This window comes from Eublepharis macularius, chromosome 11 (assembly GCF_028583425.1).
Source record: "Eublepharis macularius isolate TG4126 chromosome 11, MPM_Emac_v1.0, whole genome shotgun sequence".
Taxonomy (NCBI): Eukaryota; Metazoa; Chordata; class Lepidosauria; order Squamata; family Eublepharidae; genus Eublepharis; species Eublepharis macularius.
Window position 1 is genome coordinate 79080516 of NC_072800.1, and position 18611 is coordinate 79099126.

The 18611-nt window shown below is 44.4% G+C and overlaps 1 protein-coding gene across 1 annotated transcript in view; it reads left to right on the forward strand.

The window, feature by feature from the left end:
- Positions 1–18611, forward strand: part of ADARB2 (adenosine deaminase RNA specific B2 (inactive)) — a 442544-nt gene that overhangs the window by 294554 nt on the left and 129379 nt on the right. Inside the window, exons 3-4 of the mRNA XM_054991693.1 lie at positions 1947–2033; positions 12626–13533. Of these exons, the coding sequence (XP_054847668.1) occupies positions 1947–2033; positions 12626–13533 (995 nt within the window). The remainder of the gene's footprint in view (positions 1–1946; positions 2034–12625; positions 13534–18611) is intronic.

Consider the following 18611-nt stretch of genomic DNA (forward strand, 5'->3'; position numbering starts at 1 on the left):
GAGAGCCAATTTGGTGTCCTGGTTAAGAGCAGCAGGACTCTAATCTGGAAAACTGGGTTTGATTCCCCACTCCTCCACTTGAAGCCAGCTGGGTGACCTTGGGTCGGTCACAGCTCTCTGAGAACTCTCTCAGCTCCACCCACCTCACAGGGTGATTGTTGTGAGGATAATAATAACACGTTTTATAAACCACTCTGCGTGGGCATTAATTTGTCCTGAAGGGCAGTTTATAAATTTTTATTGTTATTAAACGTAACGCTGGTGGGAGAGGAATATATCTGTGCAATGTTGCATGCACCCAGCATCTCATTTAAATTGTGTGCTCTACCACTTTGCAGGCAAAATTAGCACACCAGAGATAGGAAACCTGGGCAGGTGTTTCACCAACATGTTAATGTTGCATACATACCCAGACTGCACATGTGAACAGCTTACCATTACTTGAGATTCAAAGATGCATGGGTAAGTTTTTCTTACCTATCAGCTTATCTTTTAATCAGACCGTAGAGACTTCAGTTTCAAAGTAGACAGAAGGGATTGTGGGCTAAAATGAGGAGAGCTGATGGATCAGAAAGCAGATCCCAGAGCATTCTCAGCTGCTCTTTATTAGGGGAGCTTTATGTTCATAAACTCCTATCCAAAACCAAAGCAGTTGTTTGGCTTGAAAATATGCCAAAGTCATATAGTATGCCGCTGTGAGATGATATTAGTCTGGCTGTTGCTGTTACACATCTGGGCCACAAAAGCTTATGCCACAAGTCATTTGTTAGCCTCAATATTTTTTTATCCTAGGAAAAGCAGACCTAAGAAGGCTACTCTTCTGAAATAATATTATTATAGGCATAATATAAGGTTGCAGGGATAGGCAACAATTTTTGCAGAGTACTGGGGTGGGGGGAGAGATCTACTTGTGGAGATGTTGTTGGTGTTTCAGCAATCAAGCAAAATGGATGGGTTGTACTTGAATAGGGAGCAAGCCAAACCCCATCAGCACTGAAAGCATGACAGGGCCTGAGCTAGGACTTAGCTGGCAACTCTGCAGGTGCAGTAGTAATGCAGTAGCATAATCCAATCACCATCTCTTATGATTTCCTCGTCCTATTTGTTGGACCTCAAGCAGAGCTACCTGGCCTCCTGCTATGGCACTGCTCCAAGTGGTGGCAAGAGAATTTTTGTGCCATAGCAGGAGGATTTTTTTTTAAGTCAGCTACCTTGTTTTACCCAGAAGTAACATGGCATAGCTCTAAGAATCACCAGAAACTCTGTGGTAAACCATAGAGTTTTCAGCAATTTCTAGAGCTACCCTACATCATTTCTGGGTTTTACGTGGAAGTGTTGTTGCAATGTAGCTGATGTTGCTCACCCCTCATTTTCTCCCCCCAAACTTCCTGCCAGTTGCCAGGCTCAGCCGGACAACCCTTGCCTCTAAGGTAGCTGGTTCTGAAACAGGATTCTGGACTAGATGGACCACTGGTCTGATACAGCTGGGCTCTTCTTATGTTTCCATGCAGCTATCTCTAGCAATGCTGCCAGTGCTTGAGGGGCTCTCCTCTTTTGCTTGCGTGGGAAACTGGCTCTGTGTGTCAAGTAAAGTGGTGTGCTGTGCCACTGTTCAACACATTTGGTGGAGTTTATATCCCTGTCAATACATATGCCATTTATTCATTGTCTCAAAACAGAAAACATAAATCTTTGTCCCTGGAGGGAGAGAAGTTGTGGGGCAGGAGGGAGACAAGGGATAACAACAAGGAACAAATGCTAAGTGTGGTTACAGTCAGGGCTGAATGCAATTTAGTCTCCTGTAAAATTAGTCAGAACAAGTCAATGCCAAAGAAATAAGCCAAATGCCTTAGCCAAAGAAAGAAGCTGAGCAAAGTATCTCCATGCCGGGACCATGCTGCTGCCACATATTTCACAAGAATATGCTTTTTTTCCTCTCGTTTCAGAAAAAGTGAGCATTTTGTCAACTTTCATTGCACCCTTCAAGTATTTAAGTCCTGGCACGGCAAATATGGAAGATGAAGACAATTTAAGTAAGCAGTTTCTCTACTTCATGTGGAGGTGAATAGTGAAACCAACAGGAAGTACTGCATGACATGTGTATGTGGCTGAGGACGAAGCTTGCATTTTGGTGCATGCATAGAATGTAAGAGCCAATTCAGGCTGCCATTTTCATCCATTAGAAAACAAGGCTGATGTCTACCATGTTGACAAGATCCAATTCAACTGGCCTTTTTTTGCCCATAGAAAATGAGGTAGAATTCTATCACTTTTGTACAGGTAGTGAGATGCTTATTCAAGAGGTCCTTCCCACGTCCAGGGTTAGGTGGGGCTTTTAATAACCAGAAGCTGTATTTCTTCACACACTTTGTAAGATTCATCATGTTCATCAATAGCAATTTAATGTTGTATTTGTCTTTTGGGAGTAATATAAGTAAGAATTGGTAATTAACATGCACTTCTTGATCTTTGTACTTCTCTCAGGACAAACAGTTCAGGGGCTAGAACGTCTGTTTTGCCCACAGAAGGCCCTGGGTTTGGCCTCTGTCATGTCCAGTTAAAAGGATGAAGCAGTAGATGATGTGAAAGACCTCTGCTTCAAGCTCTGCTTCAAGCTCTAAGGAAGCCCGCCTCGCTTCAACCAGGGCCAGGGCTTTTTCAGTCCTGGCCCCAGCCTGGTGGAACGCTCTGTCAATGGAAACCCGGGCCCAGCGGGACATATTATCGTTCCGCCGGGCCTGTAAGACAGAGCTGTTCCGCCAGGCGTTTGGTGATTGAAGGGGGCGGTGCCATGTCGGCCTCCCACCTTTGGGGTGGGGAAGGTTCTCCCCACCACTGCACCTTGTTAATTTGTTTTATTATTTGTATATTGATTTTAGTTTTTGTTTTTATCAATTTTAACTGTTCACCGCCCAGAGCCCCTGGGATGGGCGGTATATAAATTGAATAAATAAATAAATAAAATAAAACTGCTGCCAAACAGAGTAGACAATACTGACCTTGATAAACCAGTGGTCTCACTCAGTATAAGGCAGCTTCATGTGTTGTACAAGAGTCATTCGCCATTGTGTAGTATCACACTGCTTGCAAATAAATGTGAATGAAGCAACCATGAGTAGGTGGTGCCAATCATGTGCATTTCCTTCACCTGATTGATTCTGGGCTTGTTGGGGGAGGAGGGCAATGTGCTGATCGTTGCTTCATTCACACATAGGCACAGGGCTTCCCCAGGGAAGTGGCTCCTGTACTACTATAGGAATATGTGAATGGAGCCACCTTCTCATTCAGAATCTGTCTTGCAGCTCTGCTCTGAGGCTGGAGATACACGAACTCCAATTGCAAGGACCCGTCTGTGCATCTCCATCCTGGGACAGCTGCTCACGATGGATTCAGATGTGGCACAGAAATGCAGGGAGGCAGGAAGTCCAAGTGAGAACAGGAAGTCCAAGTCAGCATCCCATCCTGCTCCCCGTTGCCACCTTGTCTGTCCTAGCCAAAATCCTTTTCATTGGTACATTTTGATGTTCTCTGGAAGCAAATGAAGCCGAGAACAGTTAAACGAGATGGAAGAAAAATGAAATAATTAAGAGGTGAATGGAATTGGGTGGAGAACATGTGGCATATTATCATATTCATCAGCCTCAACATTAATTTTTAGGCAGCGTCTTACCTTCTTGTGGTAACATGCTGTTGGATTTTGAAAAAGAGGAAGGAAGTGCTCAAACCAGACGAAGCGCTTCTGTTTATTTCAGTCGCAGCTACCAGATGGCTCCCTTTACCAGCTGGGGAACAATGAGGAGCTGTCCTCTTAGAAATGACGGGTGAAGAAAGTAAATTTGTCTCTGTGGTACTGGCAACCCACTTTTGTATTCTGCACTCCTACGCACTGGTACATGTATGCAAATCTGTCAGTGCTGTAGGGCTCCAGCGTGCCTAAGGCTGACACCACATACAATACCTCAGGGACTTTTGAAAGGGTCCTTTTAACCTACGGTTGCTTTGACTCGTTCTGTATTGGGTTGCTGGTTTCAGTGATCTTGGCATTGCTTGTCTTATCCTTATTGTCAGCCACTCACCACTCGCCCCAAAGCAAGTCACCTGCCCCAGCCACATTTCTTCCAAGAAGGGTTCCAGACCAGTGCTTTCAATCTCAGTGTATTTCAAGGGATCTTAATATCTGCTCATCTTCTAGGGAACACAGGGTGGGCAGGAACCAAAGCATTTCTGTTAGCTATATGCTCAATTCCTTTTTTTTATCTGTTTCTGACTTTCTGAACTTGCCCCTTCCCTTAAATTGTGGATTGTCTCCAGTTTTAAATGTGGCCACACCACCACCATTCTTATTTAATATTCTTCAGTCAGATTTCCTCTTGGTAGGGACATTTACGAAGATGTATTAGGTATGAAGACTTTATCTGCGTTGGTCATGGTTTTTATTCTACTACTCGGCTAAGCCAATTGTGGAGCCTTCCTCTAGAAGAAAGAGTCTCTTCTGCTGGAGGGAGCTGTGTGAAGTAGTAAGACACAAGCCATTCCAAATACAGATAAAAATGTGCACAAGCACAATGCTCCCACAGTTTCCCCAGCCACTGAAAACTTCACTAAATAATTCATCTTTTACAAATTATTTCTGGAAAATGCCCAGGATCAAACTTGGGCAGTGTCCCAAAGAGAACACATGGCAGAGCTGGAAGCAGATGCATACTCTGCTTTCACATACCCTCACTCTGCTTAACTGGCAGGAGTGCTGTCTTGTCATGAATGATTTTTCTAGCTCTTTAAATGCTCAGGACTCTTCGCAATTCCTTTCTTCCTATTATTCCAATTATACTGATGGGAAAATAAGGCTGTGTGAGATCTGCTCAAGGCCACACAATGAGTCTGTGGCATTTGGGACTCAAAACCAGGATGAAGGCAAATGAGACCTCTTTTAAGACCCAACAAATGGAAGGAGTGGGATTGTACAAGCTGTCTCCATCCCTGACCTATGCAGAGGGCTGCAGGGTGCATGTATGTGTATGAGAGAAGCTGGGGGCAGGGAGACAAAATCCTAGGGGGTCCTGGTTACCTTTGGGGCCTGTGGAACTGGCCATCTCATGTGATTTATATTTATATGATGTATGAGTTGGATCTGAGTGCTGGGGAGGGACCCAGAAGGAGTCTTCATATGGGGTCCACGGTAGTTCTCTGCAGCCCTGCCAGTTTGGTGTAGTGGTTCAGAGCGGCAGGACTCTAATCTGGAGAGCCGGGTTTGATTCCCCACTCCTCCACTTGAAGCCAGCTGGGTGACCTTGGGCTAGTCACGGCTCTCTGGAGCTCTCTCAGCCCCACCCACCTCACAGGGTGTTTTGTTGTGGGGATAATAATAGCATACTTTGTAAACTGCTCTGAGTGGGCATTAAGTTGTCCTGAAAGGAGGTATATAAATCGAATGTTGTTGTTATGTGTCCATTCAGTGGATGGTCTCATAGAGTCTACATGCACAGAAGTAAATGGGAGGGAGTAGAGGGCAAGGGAAGAGTCCAGAGTCTGAGAAGAATCTTTGGGTCACAGTCCTCGCCTCAGAATGGAGACAAAAATTACAAGTCACAGGGATTCATATTATAAACCAGAGAATTACAGACTTAGCTGCCCTAGTATTTCTGCTTCCACTGGTTGCCTGAGGCTATAAAAACAGGGAGGGGGCAGGTCAAGATCCTGGCAGGCCATAATATATCTAGCTAGAAGGGTGGCATTCATCTTGGTGGGAGATAGACCATACAGATAAGTAGAAATGTTTCACTTCGTGATGGAAGATGCACATTTTTATGTTTTCAAGTGTACTTTATGTATCCTTATATGAGTGCAACTTTAGTGCCCTGAAGGTAGCGACGGAGTTTGGCATTTGTTTAAACTCATTCCTAACAAAATATTTTCTTACTCAGCTGTGAAAACTTCACAGCAATCGAATTCTTGTTGATACAGTGGCTGAGTAGAAGCCGAGGAATTGTTTCCAGAGATCGCCTCCCTTGTTTGCAAGTATGTCAGAAATGATGGAAGTGAAACCTTTTTGCCCTCTGCACATGGTATGATGTAGATGGGCAGGAAATAGCAAGCTCTGTATGAGAAGGGCAAAGCAAAATGGCTCTTGGGTGCACAAGAAATGGAAGGTCACTCAGTGCCATTCAGAAGGTTCAGCCAACATTCTCACCAAGTCAGCCTGCCTTCTAAATGGAGTAAATCTAAGCAATTAGTGGGACTTACTTGTGTGCCCTTAAAGAAGTGGGGGCAGACAGAGTTGTAGCTTGAGAGTAGCGGGTGACTAGCAGTTGTTGAAATCATCATCAGTGTTTCACTACAGTTTTTCTAAACAAAAACCTCTGGCCTGAATAGACCACTCAGGACCACCCCGTCCACCTGTCCCAGTTGCTCTTTGGGCTGCAGCTTCTCTGCTGAAGTAGAAGGGGGGCAGTTTTCACAATTAATATAAACCATGCCTCTTAAGCCAACCCCTTGGTCTAGTTTGATCTAGTCGTTCTGGGAATTGCTTTTGATTTCTTTTTGTTTCTTATCTGGAATGCGGCTTCATGCAAAAGATGTACACATTCACATTCAGAATAGGCACATGGCACTTGGCCCGCTCCTGGCAATCCCAGAAGCATTTGGGGACAGAGCATGGGAGGGGAAGCATAGTGCAATGCCAACAAAGTGATGTCACATCCAGGTGAAGACACCAAAAGTAGTGTCAAGTGATTCTCTAGGAATTCTCACAATCTTATGGTTAAGTCTGTAGAGACTGAGGAAATTCCTAGAGCACTCGGGGCAAGGCATCACCACAGCTGCAGTGTCATTCCTCCCCCCCCCCGCCCCATTTCCCAACAGGGTGAGACCAAGCAGTGGGGGAATAACCACCCAAGGGGTATGAAGCAAGCCTAGGGACACAGTTGTTGGAGCTATACCACTCAGACACCAGACCGGGGGGGGGGGCTGAATGTTTAAATGTTTCCTTGCATTGAAAAAGAAAAGAAAACCTGCTTGTACTTGGAATACGAACCCATCAGGGAAAAGATAATAGGGTAGCCCTTGTCCTGGTTCTAATGTTAGTTGCAATTTGATCTTTGGTAAAGGTTACTGATCCTTGATAAAGTTTAAAACCTTTATATATCCCACCCTTTCCAGGAAACCATGCCCCTATGGAAGCTTACAACAATTAATTTTAAAAACCCTAAAATCTAGGTGAAGAAGCCTTCAGCACAACAGTGTGAAATGGGGTTTTCACAGGAATGTGCTGCCATATGGTTGCTCTTCTCCTACCCCCCAAAAAGGGGTGAGGGCTAGCTCAATATCACCGCTAGTTTCTACATGTACAGGTGGGGAGAGGTGCCGCTCAGAAATCCAAGTGCAAACTGTAAAGGTACAAACCCAGCAGGGCTCTGTCGTGCGATTATTTGAATGTGTGTGTTTCTTCCCTTTTGCCTGAGTCACTCCCACCCCATGAAAGTTTTTTGCAACTAAATTACACATTTGGGGGGACCTGATCCCAGATCCCCCATGGCTTGTGCAATTTGGCCCTGAAAGCCTGATTGCTGTGATGGAGAAGTCACATGTTGAATTGTACCACAACCGTTGGCTGTCCTCAAGTGCAAAGCCTGCAGTGTCATTTGGACCGTTTCCTGTCGTGAGATGACTGTCAAGTAAACGTGTCCTTTGATAATCACTGTTGATGCAACTGGCACCCGCTTTCGTATTCAAGAGGATTAATCCTTTCAAGAGGTTTGTAACGGAGAGGTTGCCAATTCTTTTCCTCACCAAAATTTTGGGCTGCCAGGCAGCTGAATAACCTTCATCAGGAACAATATTATCGCTTCAAATGTAGCGTGGAGTATCGGATGGCTAGTTCTTCTGAACCCTTATGACCCAGAGACAAAGGCAGAGTCATTATTAGTGAGGCATTACAGTTCTCAATAGCTCTTGATGATGCAAGCGCTCCAGGTTAACCCTGCCATGCATAATGACCAGAAAGGAGAGGAGGGGGTGTCTGTGAGAGAGGGAGAGGAGCGAGACAGGGAGCTAAGGCAGGAATGTAGGAGGAATGTTCACCAATTTACAGACAAATACATTTTGCTCGTTGCTCATTTTCACTCTGATAAATGGAATTAAATTAAGATGAAGGGACAGAGTGCTTCGGTAGGTCCAGCTTAGAAGGATCTCTGCACCTTATTCAGATGACAATGTAAATACATGGAATGAATGAAAGAGGCTGGAGAGATTGTGCCTGCTGGCCCCGTGGCTGATCCCAACCTGTGCTGTAGGTGTGTGATCTTCCTTGTTTCTGTACCTCCTCAGTGTCTTTGTTCCGTTCCTCATCCAGCTGCCAGCAATTGCAGGATCCAAGGCTGCCACCCTATTTCCTGTGTTTAAGCCATGAAATCTTGAACTCTTTGCTAGTTATGAATATAAACCTAAGATTTTTTAAAAAGACATACTCCTGAAAATATGAAATCAAAAACTTCATACCTAAATACAGTCTACTAATCATACAGCTGGGATTGGCCACATTTCCTTGTTGAGTGTCTACACAAGCCCAGCTTTGCTTATGTTGCCGCACAATGAAAATTGATGAGTCTATTTTGGCTGTTTTTCCATTCATCTTGAGGTCTTCAGTTTATTCTGTCACCTCCCAAACCACTTACCTGGCCACCCCAATGTAGAAGTTAGAGTGATAGGAGCTGCTTTAGAATCCCACTCCACTGTGGAAACTTGCTTGTTGACCTTGGGCCAGCCACGCACCTTCAGCTAGGGTTGACAACCTCCAGGTGGTGGTTGTAGATCTCCCGGAATTACAGCTGATCTCCAGGCAACAGAGATTAGTTCCCTTGGAGAAAATGGCTGCCTTGGAAGGTGGACTCTGACATTATGCCCAGCTGAGGTACCTCCCCTCCCCAAACCCCGCCCTCTCTAGGTTCCACCCCTAAAATCTCCAGGAATTTCCCAACCAGGAGCTGTCAACCCTGCATTCAGCCCAGCCTACCTCACAGCATTGTGAGAATAAAATGGAGGAGAGGAGAATGATGCAAGCCGTTTTGGGTCCCCTTTGGGAAGGAAGCAAACAAATAATATCTTTCTAAGTCCATTGAAGTCAACAGGCAGAGAAGGGTGTAATACTGTTTCAGACTGTACTATACCTCAGTCATAATTTATTCCCCTCAAGATACTATATGGAGGAACTTTTAAAGCAAATCATAACGAGAGATAATAATAGAAACAATCCTCAAATTTTGCATCTTTCCCCATGTGTAACCTTTGACTCTCTTATGTTTTAGTGCTCTTCTCTTTATTAAAGACAATTCTATTATCACTGCTCACAGCACATAGCCAATGTATTTCAGCATCAGAGTGAAACTGTATGTAAATATAAGGGGTATAATTTTGTAGTTCCTATATAGCGGTCCCATCGAGGCTATGTTTCAAAGAGATCAGATTCCAAAGGCACCTCAAAGACATTTTTAGTTGAATTTACTATTCATTACATAGCACAGAAAATCTCTAGGCCTTGTATTTTTCTTTCTTTTCTTGTATTATTCTCAAAAGGTTGCATTGTGGGAAATGTAGTCCAACAATGAAAATCTCTAGCAATCTCACAGTCTAGGATTGTGTGAGTGAAGTTTATAATACATATAAGGCAGTGTGGCCTAATGAAAATATTTCTATTTTAAGCTGCATTAAGACGCCTTTTATTTATCCCTTTTAATCTAATTGTTCCCTAACTTGGGGGCAGCTTGCGAAATTAAATGGCACACCGTTTAGATTGATGCCATCCATAAAACCAATAACAATTTCATTTTTAAAAAATCATTGCAAGGAATCGAGCGAATACAGTCGTAAAACTGATCTGCACCACCTTTTAAGTTTGATAAAAAGATAAACCTTGTATAATAACAAGAACAACAACCGATTTATATACCGTCCTTCAGGACAACTTAACACCCAGAGCAGTTTACAATATATGTCATTATTATCCCCACAACAATAATCACCCTGTGAGGTGGGTGGGACTGAGAGAGCTCCGGAGAGCTGTGACTGACCCAAGGTCACCCAGCTGGCTTCAAGCGGAGGAGTGGGGAATCAAATGGCTTTGCAGAAGCATTAGAAGAAGTGCAACGCTACAGTTCCTCCAGGAGGGTATTCCCCCACCTTGAGCAATACCTGAAAAAGCCCCTCCTCACCCCATCACCAGCCACTCTATACTCTCCGCTTGAAGAGATTCTGAACAGGACTCTGCCTCCAGTTCTTATTTTGAGTGGAGTGACACAAAATACCCTGAGGTTGAATCAGACTGTGGGTCCCTCTAGCCCGTCAAGTCTACTGTCAGTGTCTCTTCCAGATCTCAGGCTTAGAGTCTTTCACAGCTCTAAGATCCTTTCCTGTCTCTGTTGTCACGGAGCTATGGCCCTTCCCCAAAGGCAGACATGCACAGGTTCAGCCATTACAGGGCTATCAAGTTTAAAATCAAGAGCTTGAGCTGCCTCCAAAGGTAACTCAGTGGAAGAGCATCTGCTTTGCACACAGAAAATCCCAGGAATTTACCAGCTGATTTGAGAGGCTGCTTCTTCATTTCAACAGAGGCTGCGTAATGATAACATGCATTCAGAGGAAGGGTACTCGCACCACTCTTAGCAGAATGCATCTGTGCCTTGGGTTGGAACCAAAGGTCCAGTTGTGCTAACTGTGAAGACTTCCTCTGGTACAAGAGTTATGTTCCCCTGCTGGAAGACTCCTTGTGCTGGAGAAAAGTTTCTTCCTTACACAAGAAGGCAGCATCAATAGCAAACTGCAATCTTGGGATCCAGCCTGCAGTGATTGGTCCAATGAGGCATAAGCTGCTCTTCAGTACAAAGCATTGGCTCATAGAATCAGGGCAGACAGATGTTATGAAGAGAGTACTAGTAACCAATCTTTATATAATCAGATACACAAAATCCTTATGTTAGAGCGTGACCAAGTATATTATAGTACTGAGATTAAGGTAAGGCCAGAGAAAACTTTCAGACCTCAACGGGAATCATTTGCTTTCTGTTCTTAGAACTGGTTAGGCTGTATGTTCATGAAATCCAAAATATAATTTCTCTATATTCATAAATGCATGCATCCAGCATGGAGGAGGGGGGAGAGTGAAAGAGAGATTTGAAAAGGCAATATGAATTATAAATACAAATAACCCCCTGTGTTTTCTTATTCATTGGTGCAGAATCAATACAAATTCTTTTCAAACCTGAATAGAGTGTGAAACAAGAGTTATCTTTCTCTCCATGCTTCCCTACTTCAATATCATTATGTACAATAATTGGGTCTGTAAAAACCTATTAGATGAAAAAAGTGAGAGGGGAGAGGTGTGGATATGAGAGCCAACCTCACTCCCCTGTAGGCAGATACAGGTCTGGGGCCAAAATGGGTGCCTGGTTATTATTGTTTTTTAAAGTTAGTAGATAAAAAGGTTGTCTCTGTGAAAGTAGGATAGGTTTGTTTGTTAGTTTGTTTAAAGGGAGGCAGTGCTCATTATATTGGTCCCCAAGGACAGGAGATTCAGAAGAGATAAAATGCAAGTCAGTGTGGTGTAGTCAAGAAAATGTTTGTTTTCTTCAGTTATATCCTGCCTTTCTCTCCGGCGAGGACCCAAAGCAGCTTACATTGTTCTCTCCTCCATTCTATCCTCACAAACCTGTGAGGAAAGTTCGGCTGAGAGTGTGTGACTGTCCCAAGCTTATCCAGCAAGTTTCTGTGGCAGAGCAGGGATTTAAACCCCTAGTCTAACCTCTACCCAACTGGCCCTCAATATTGGGCTTGGCCTGGAGGAACTAGTAATCAGATACCACCCAAGCTCATGTTGTGACTTAACAGTGCCATCCTAAGCAGCCTTCTTTGCCCATTGAACTAAAAGCGATTAGAAGTAGGTAACTCTGCCTTGGGTAGCACGAGAAGTGAAGCTTGGGAATGTTACTGAGTGTTTTCCTCAACGGGGACCCAAAGTGGTTTAGAAAAATACAATTTAAATAAATAAATGAGGGAAGTCCAATAAACTGCCTCCTGGATAGTTCCTGGATCCACTGGGCCAGCTCATGCAAGCCCTTTGGCTCTTGCCCTTTGGCTCATACCAAAAGGTTCCTGCTTCTGGTGATGCCTAGGCTTTAATACTTGCTCACAGAAAGAGAAACAGCAGCTCAGCCTAGCAGGTGGCACAAATGTTTTTTTAAAACCCCACACACCTTGCTAGTAGAGCCTCTCTGGTGGCAGAAAGTGCTATCAAGTTGCAAGGAAATTATGACGATCCCGTGGGATTTTCAAGGCAAGAGACATTCAGAGGTGGTTTGCCATTTCCTGCCTCTGGGTAACAACCCTGGGCTTCCTTGGTGGTCTTTCATCCAAATACTAATGGGAACCAACCCTGTTTAGCTTCCAGAATCTGATGAGATCAGGTCAGCATGGGCCATTTAGGTGAGGGTGTTGGTTGTCCCTAAGCTATTCAAAAGTTGCCAGTGCAGCTTCATAGAAAATGTTGGCAAAAGCTTTTCTTCATGCTCTTGATCTTGGGTTTTACAATGGCATCAATAATGTTGGCCGGCTTCTTTTTTCTGTGTTTTGCTAACAGGTACAAGCAGTGCAGAAGTCAAGGAGAACCGTAACATTGGCAACCTGGAAGATCATCCAATAACCTCTAATGAAAGGTCAAGAGTGGGTGTGTCCAACCTCAAAAGGAAAAGACCTCTGGAAGAGGGCAGCAATGGACATTTCTGTAAACTCCAGCTCATCTGGAAAAAGCTCTCGTGGTCAGTAACGCCAAAGAATGCACTGGTCCAGTTACATGAACTTAAACCAGGTTTACAATACAAAATGGTTTCGCAGACAGGCCCTGTCCATGCTCCGGTATTTGCAGTCGCTGTGGAAGTAAACGGACTCACATTTGAAGGCACTGGACCAACAAAAAAGAAGGCCAAAATGAAGGCCGCAGAACTAGCCCTGAAGTCTTTCGTTCAGTTCCCCAATGCGTGTCAAGCTCATTTTGCCATGGGGAATTGTTTCAACCCTTCCACAGACTTTACGTCGGACCAGGCAGACTTTCCAGACACTCTGTTCAAGGAGTTTGAACCATCAACGCACAGCAAGGACTTCTCAGTCTATAACCCGGTTAATAATGAATTGCTTTCCACAGCCTACCGGCACGGGAGGTTCCTCTATCACACCTTGGACTTAATGGGCCACAGTAAACAAAACAAGCACAAGATGGCTTCCAGCACGGAGAGTGAAAAGAACCCTGTGGTGTTACTCAATGAGTTGCGGTCGGGACTGAGGTACGTCTGCCTTTCGGAGACCGTGGAGAAGCAACACCTCAAAAGTTTTGTGATGGCAGTAAGAGTGGATGGGAGAACGTTTGAAGGCTCGGGACGTAGCAAGAAGCTGGCCAAAGGTCAAGCAGCACAGGCTGCGCTGCAGGCCCTCTTTAACATTCGGCTGCCCAGCCACGTTCCCACCAGGAGTAAATGTAATCATTTGCCACAGGTGAGAGCTCTCAGGTAGTTGCCAACCGAGTGGAAGGGATTCTTTAAAATTAATGTCATTTGTTGTTCTTCCAGCTGTAAATTGTGACTGTCTCAGAATCCTCTCCTCACAGCAATGTAAGTACTCTGTTGCAGTAAACCCCGCCCCCCATTTCCTCACAGAAGTCACACATACAAAGCCTTTGCATGTATTTACTTTCAAGGCTGCTTTACCTAATGGACAAAAGGGGCAAATTGCCAGGCCCCACAGCCATTGTGGCCTCACCACGCATGCCAGGAGACAGGCCCTGTATACATGACAGATTGGTGTGCAGGCAATGCAGGAGCTCTGCGTGGTGGACGTGCCCCCATTCACATCCAAGCAAACCGGTCCTACCATCTTCTGTGCACATTTGCTGAAATTGTGGGTGTGGCATCTATGTGTGTGTCCCCTGGCATGTATCCTACCATTTTGCTTTTTGAACCTTCCTCCAGCCTAGAGAGTCTTTTCACATTTTAAGTGGCTATTCCACAGGAAGAAGAACCACTTAAGTTGAAGGCTGGAGAAAGGCTTCAAACTTTTAATGAGCAGAGGGGCAGGATAGCTCCACTGTCCCTCATTACCGGAGATGCTGCGTGGATGGGGTTTTACACGCCTTCTATGTGCATTGTGCTTTCTACAAATATGGATTCCCACTTGGCCTGTCTGAGACCAGCTTGTTAGGGCCCCATCAAATCTACAGCCAGCTCTGCCTACTTTCTCCAGTCACTAAGAACCATTTATGCATTTTTTTCTAAAGAGGTTGCAGAGAAGCGTGAGGGAACTTCACTCTTTTGGCCACAGATTTATAATACAACTACATGTTATGAAAGCAGATCACTCTTTTTATAAGGTTGCACTTGATCTGAAAAAAAACCATGTAACCATATGATTTGGGATGCCCTTGTTTAGGGATGTCCTTTCAAGTTACACTTAGATCCTCTAGGGAAAAAAACATATTGCAGACCCTGTCTTTTTCTAGCTCTCATCCCCAGGCAATTCTGCCTCAGGCAAGGTTTAAAGATCTTTGTGTGGGTTGTCAAACATCTGAGTGACAGAAAGGAAATGATTTTTATGTTGTCTTGACAATCATATGTGCATTCAAACATAAGTATAGGCAAAATATAAGGCACAATGCTTCCTGAGTCATGGATAGCACATTGAAGAGGCCTCATATTTGAGAAATGTTGTTTTAATGGGAGACTCGTAAGTGCCCTGACCTGGATAACCCAGGTGAGCCCGATCTCAGAAGCTAAGCTAGGTCGGCCTTGGTTAGTAATTGGATGGGAGGCCTCCAGCAAAGACCAGGGTTGCAGAGGCAGGCAATGGCAAGCCATTTCTGTTAATCTCTTGCCATGAAAACCCCACCAGGGGTCGCCATAAGTCAGCTATGACTTGAAGACACTCTCCACCACCACCCATATCCATCCCACAGAGTTGAATGTTGTGAAGTATTAATGGGGAACAAATGAAATATGATTGGTCAGAACAAAAGATGCAGCTTTACCAAAATAGATTTTGTTGTCTTCAGTCTATGCTACTTAAAAGCTATCCTCATTAGTCGTAGTCCCCAAATTTCATTTTGCCATGGACAGCAACTGAGGCTGATTCTCCGTAAAAGCAGAATTGCCATAGTTTTCCTGTGGTTTTGGAGAATAAGGTGGAACACATTAGAGTGCTTATATATTATTTTCTTTCTGAGAAGTGTTTCCTTTAGAAAGAGATTCTGCCCTCAAATACTCGCTTGTTGTTTTTTAAAATGGACATGTGCACCTGGAAGACTCACAGATTGATTATGACAAGTTTTCATGGACTATAGTCAATGTGATTAAATGCAAGAATTGTATCCTCTTATTTGCCAGATATATACATGGTATAGAAGAAAATATACATGGTATAGAAGAAAAATTGTGCACAGTAGGGTCAGATGGCAATAAAATGCAGGTAGGGATGCCAACCCCCTTGTTGGAGGTGGGGGATCCCACCCTCACACCTTTCGCCCTCCAGCCCCACTCACTTGGCTATCGGGGGAAAGGAGGGGGAGGCAGGCCAGGAGCAACTGGAGCATGCAGTGAAATGGCACGCTCTGGAGGTCCCAGAGACTCTCTTCTGGTTGAAAACCAGAAGCTATAGGGTTTCAGCAGGGCCAAATCAGCCCCAAGCATAGCGAAAATCAGGGGCCAATTTTGCCCCCGCTGAGACCCATTGCTTCAGTTTTTCAACCAGAAGTGACATCATCGGGGCCTCCAGAACGCACGAGAGAGAGAGGAGGCCAGATTGGGCCCGCATGCCTGCAATGTGACAATCAGTCTCCCACTTGGAAGATGGGGGGGGGGGGGGCTGGCAACCCTAAATGCAAGAGATACATTCTGTGACATTTCTTTGTAAAGCTCAGGTTATGCAAGAGAAATGCAGTAACCGTTCACGACAGTAGTATTGATGTTAGAAACATAACCTAATTTGCCATATAATTCTGATTGACCCTTAATCGGATAGGATTAAACAATAAATTGTCATTGATCAAGTATCCCTAAACCTCTAGAACTCAAGATACCCCTTTGGAATATGTAGACTATTGCTAGTGTTGATTGGTTTAACTGCTTATTTTGGGAACAGATTGTAGCTGTCTTCACTGAAGACTTCTGGGGTCTGCTTCCAGTTGCAGCAGCCCAGGTTGCTTTGAAGGGCATTTGTGTTGCAGCCATTTCTAGCAGCTCAGGTTACCATGACTTTTTTCCCAGTGTGGTGTCAATGTGCAATTTACACATGTGTATCTGGTCTTCTGTTCCTCTCAGTTCTCCCACATTAGAAACATGTTCTGTATTCTCCAGAGCTGGCAATTTCTAAGGCAAACATGCTTCCCTAGAAATCAGTCATCTTTGCAGGTCATCCTGCTTTTACATATCTTCTGCGAGTTGAACAATTAAGCTTCTGTGCATGGTAGAGGTGCCTGAAATGTTAAATAAGCATGTTGGGCCTTTTCTGTACCATTTCTTACCACAGAGATCAGGGCTCAGGTCACATTGCATTTTTCCCACACCCTAACTTTAAAACGGGGAGGGATGGTGGACAATTAAGGGGCAGGAGGACAATATGATAGGCTTTAGCTCAAAACAACAGGAGTCACCAATTTAGGTTTTCCCCTCATCCAGTTTGAGATACATAAACCAAACTACAAGTGATGCTTGGAGTTTAGTGAATGGATCTTCCAGCATTTTTTCTATTTCAATAGTAGGGATGCTGGGCCCAGTTTAATTTAATTTATTAAGTTTGTTGCCCGCCCTCCCCACAAGCAGGCTCAGGGCAGGTTACAACATTATATAGTGGTACAATAAATTAAAACAACAATACACAATAAAAGATAAAATTCACAATTTCTTAATTCCAACCCAACAGTTAAAATCACAATATAAAATGCAGCATGTGATGGTTCACCATATTACATACCACATACCAATATAATGGAGATAGGGCAGGCAGGTTGGCAGAATGTAAAGTAAGTGGACCAGAGGCCGCAGCAAGAGGCCAACCGGGCAGTTCGCCCATGCCTCAACCACCACTGTAAGCCTGGCAGAATGTCTCCGTCTTACAGGCCCGGCAGATCAATACCATGGTGTGGGGAGGAGGTTTAAGCCTTTGCCCCCATGCTCTTTTCCCAGCCTGAAATGACCCCTCAGAGCTGCTGTTTGCCTTGTTAGGAAAGCATGCCAATATTAATATGTGCCCCACCTACCTATGTGCCCCACCGGGGCAAATAATGATTCAGTGGGCTGGTTCATGTAGAGGAAAGCTTTAGCCTTCTCCTTGCATAATGGTCCCAATCAGAATCAGCCCACCGTGTACTTGCTATTTAAAGGGGTGGTATTCACAGCTCCATTCACAAAATTCCTGGCATGACTCTCTGGCCCTAAAGACTGCTATAGTTTTAGGAATCAGATCTGCAGTGTCAGGTGAAGGAAAAGAACTGTTGGACTCCTTGCAAACACACATACAAAGGAGCGGACTGGCCATTCACATACAGGACAAGCTCCTGGTGTGCTGCTACCATCGAGGACTACTGGCAGCCAGGAAAAAGCAGACGCCAGCCCAGGGATCTCTACCAGAACTTCAGGGTCCGTGTGGCTTGAACTCTTCAGTAGCAACAATGATCAGTGTCATCTTCCTGTGCCTCCATGTCAGGCATCGTTGGCTGTACTGGCCAGGTCTGAGTTGAGTGGTCCCTGCAATACTGGCTTACAGTGTTTCAGGGGTCACTCAGCAATGCAGAACCCATTGCAATAGCCATGTTCCAAGCCCTGTTCCCTGTCCACTACATGGGGACAGGAATGTTTCCAAATCTCCCAGTCTCACCAGTATGCCTGTGCAACCCATTGCATCAGCAACACTCACCACTGTTGAATTTTTACCTTGGTGGAATGCAGCCAGCTCCAAGGGAAAATTTCAGCAGAATCCGAGTGAGGAAATGAAGTAACAAACTTCAGTTCATACCCTATGCTTGCTGGACCATTGGTCCTTGAACATCTTGAGCTGTGGGATGCCCAGGAGAAAGGCGGGTATATAAATTATTTTAATCAGCTAAATAAACATCGTAAAGCACTGGAAAAAGAGTTTGCGTTAAGTACAAACACTCCTGTTTGAATAAGTGGAGAGTCCTTAAGTGAGTACCTCCTCTCTCTTCCCCTCTGCCTGCTGAGCCACAATGTAGGATTTTGAGACTGATGCTGCAGCCAGTCATGATGTGTGACCAAGAGTATAAAAGTAAGGATGTACAAATATACATATTTTTGTAAATGTTCATGAATGATCAGCAAGAGTGTTTTCATCCTGCCTGTTCAGGGGGAGGGATTTGCCATTTTCATTTCTTTTATGGCATTTTCACACTATTTTTGTAACATTTATATGGACCAGATACAAAAACAGGCATCAATTTTAACAGCAAATATTTCTATCCAATTGTGTTACTATGATCAGGGTGGTGGTAATAGTGGACAATCTCAGTTTTGTTCCAAGTGTGAAGAAATCATCAACACTGCTGAGTTTTTAAAAAAAATCAAATTAGT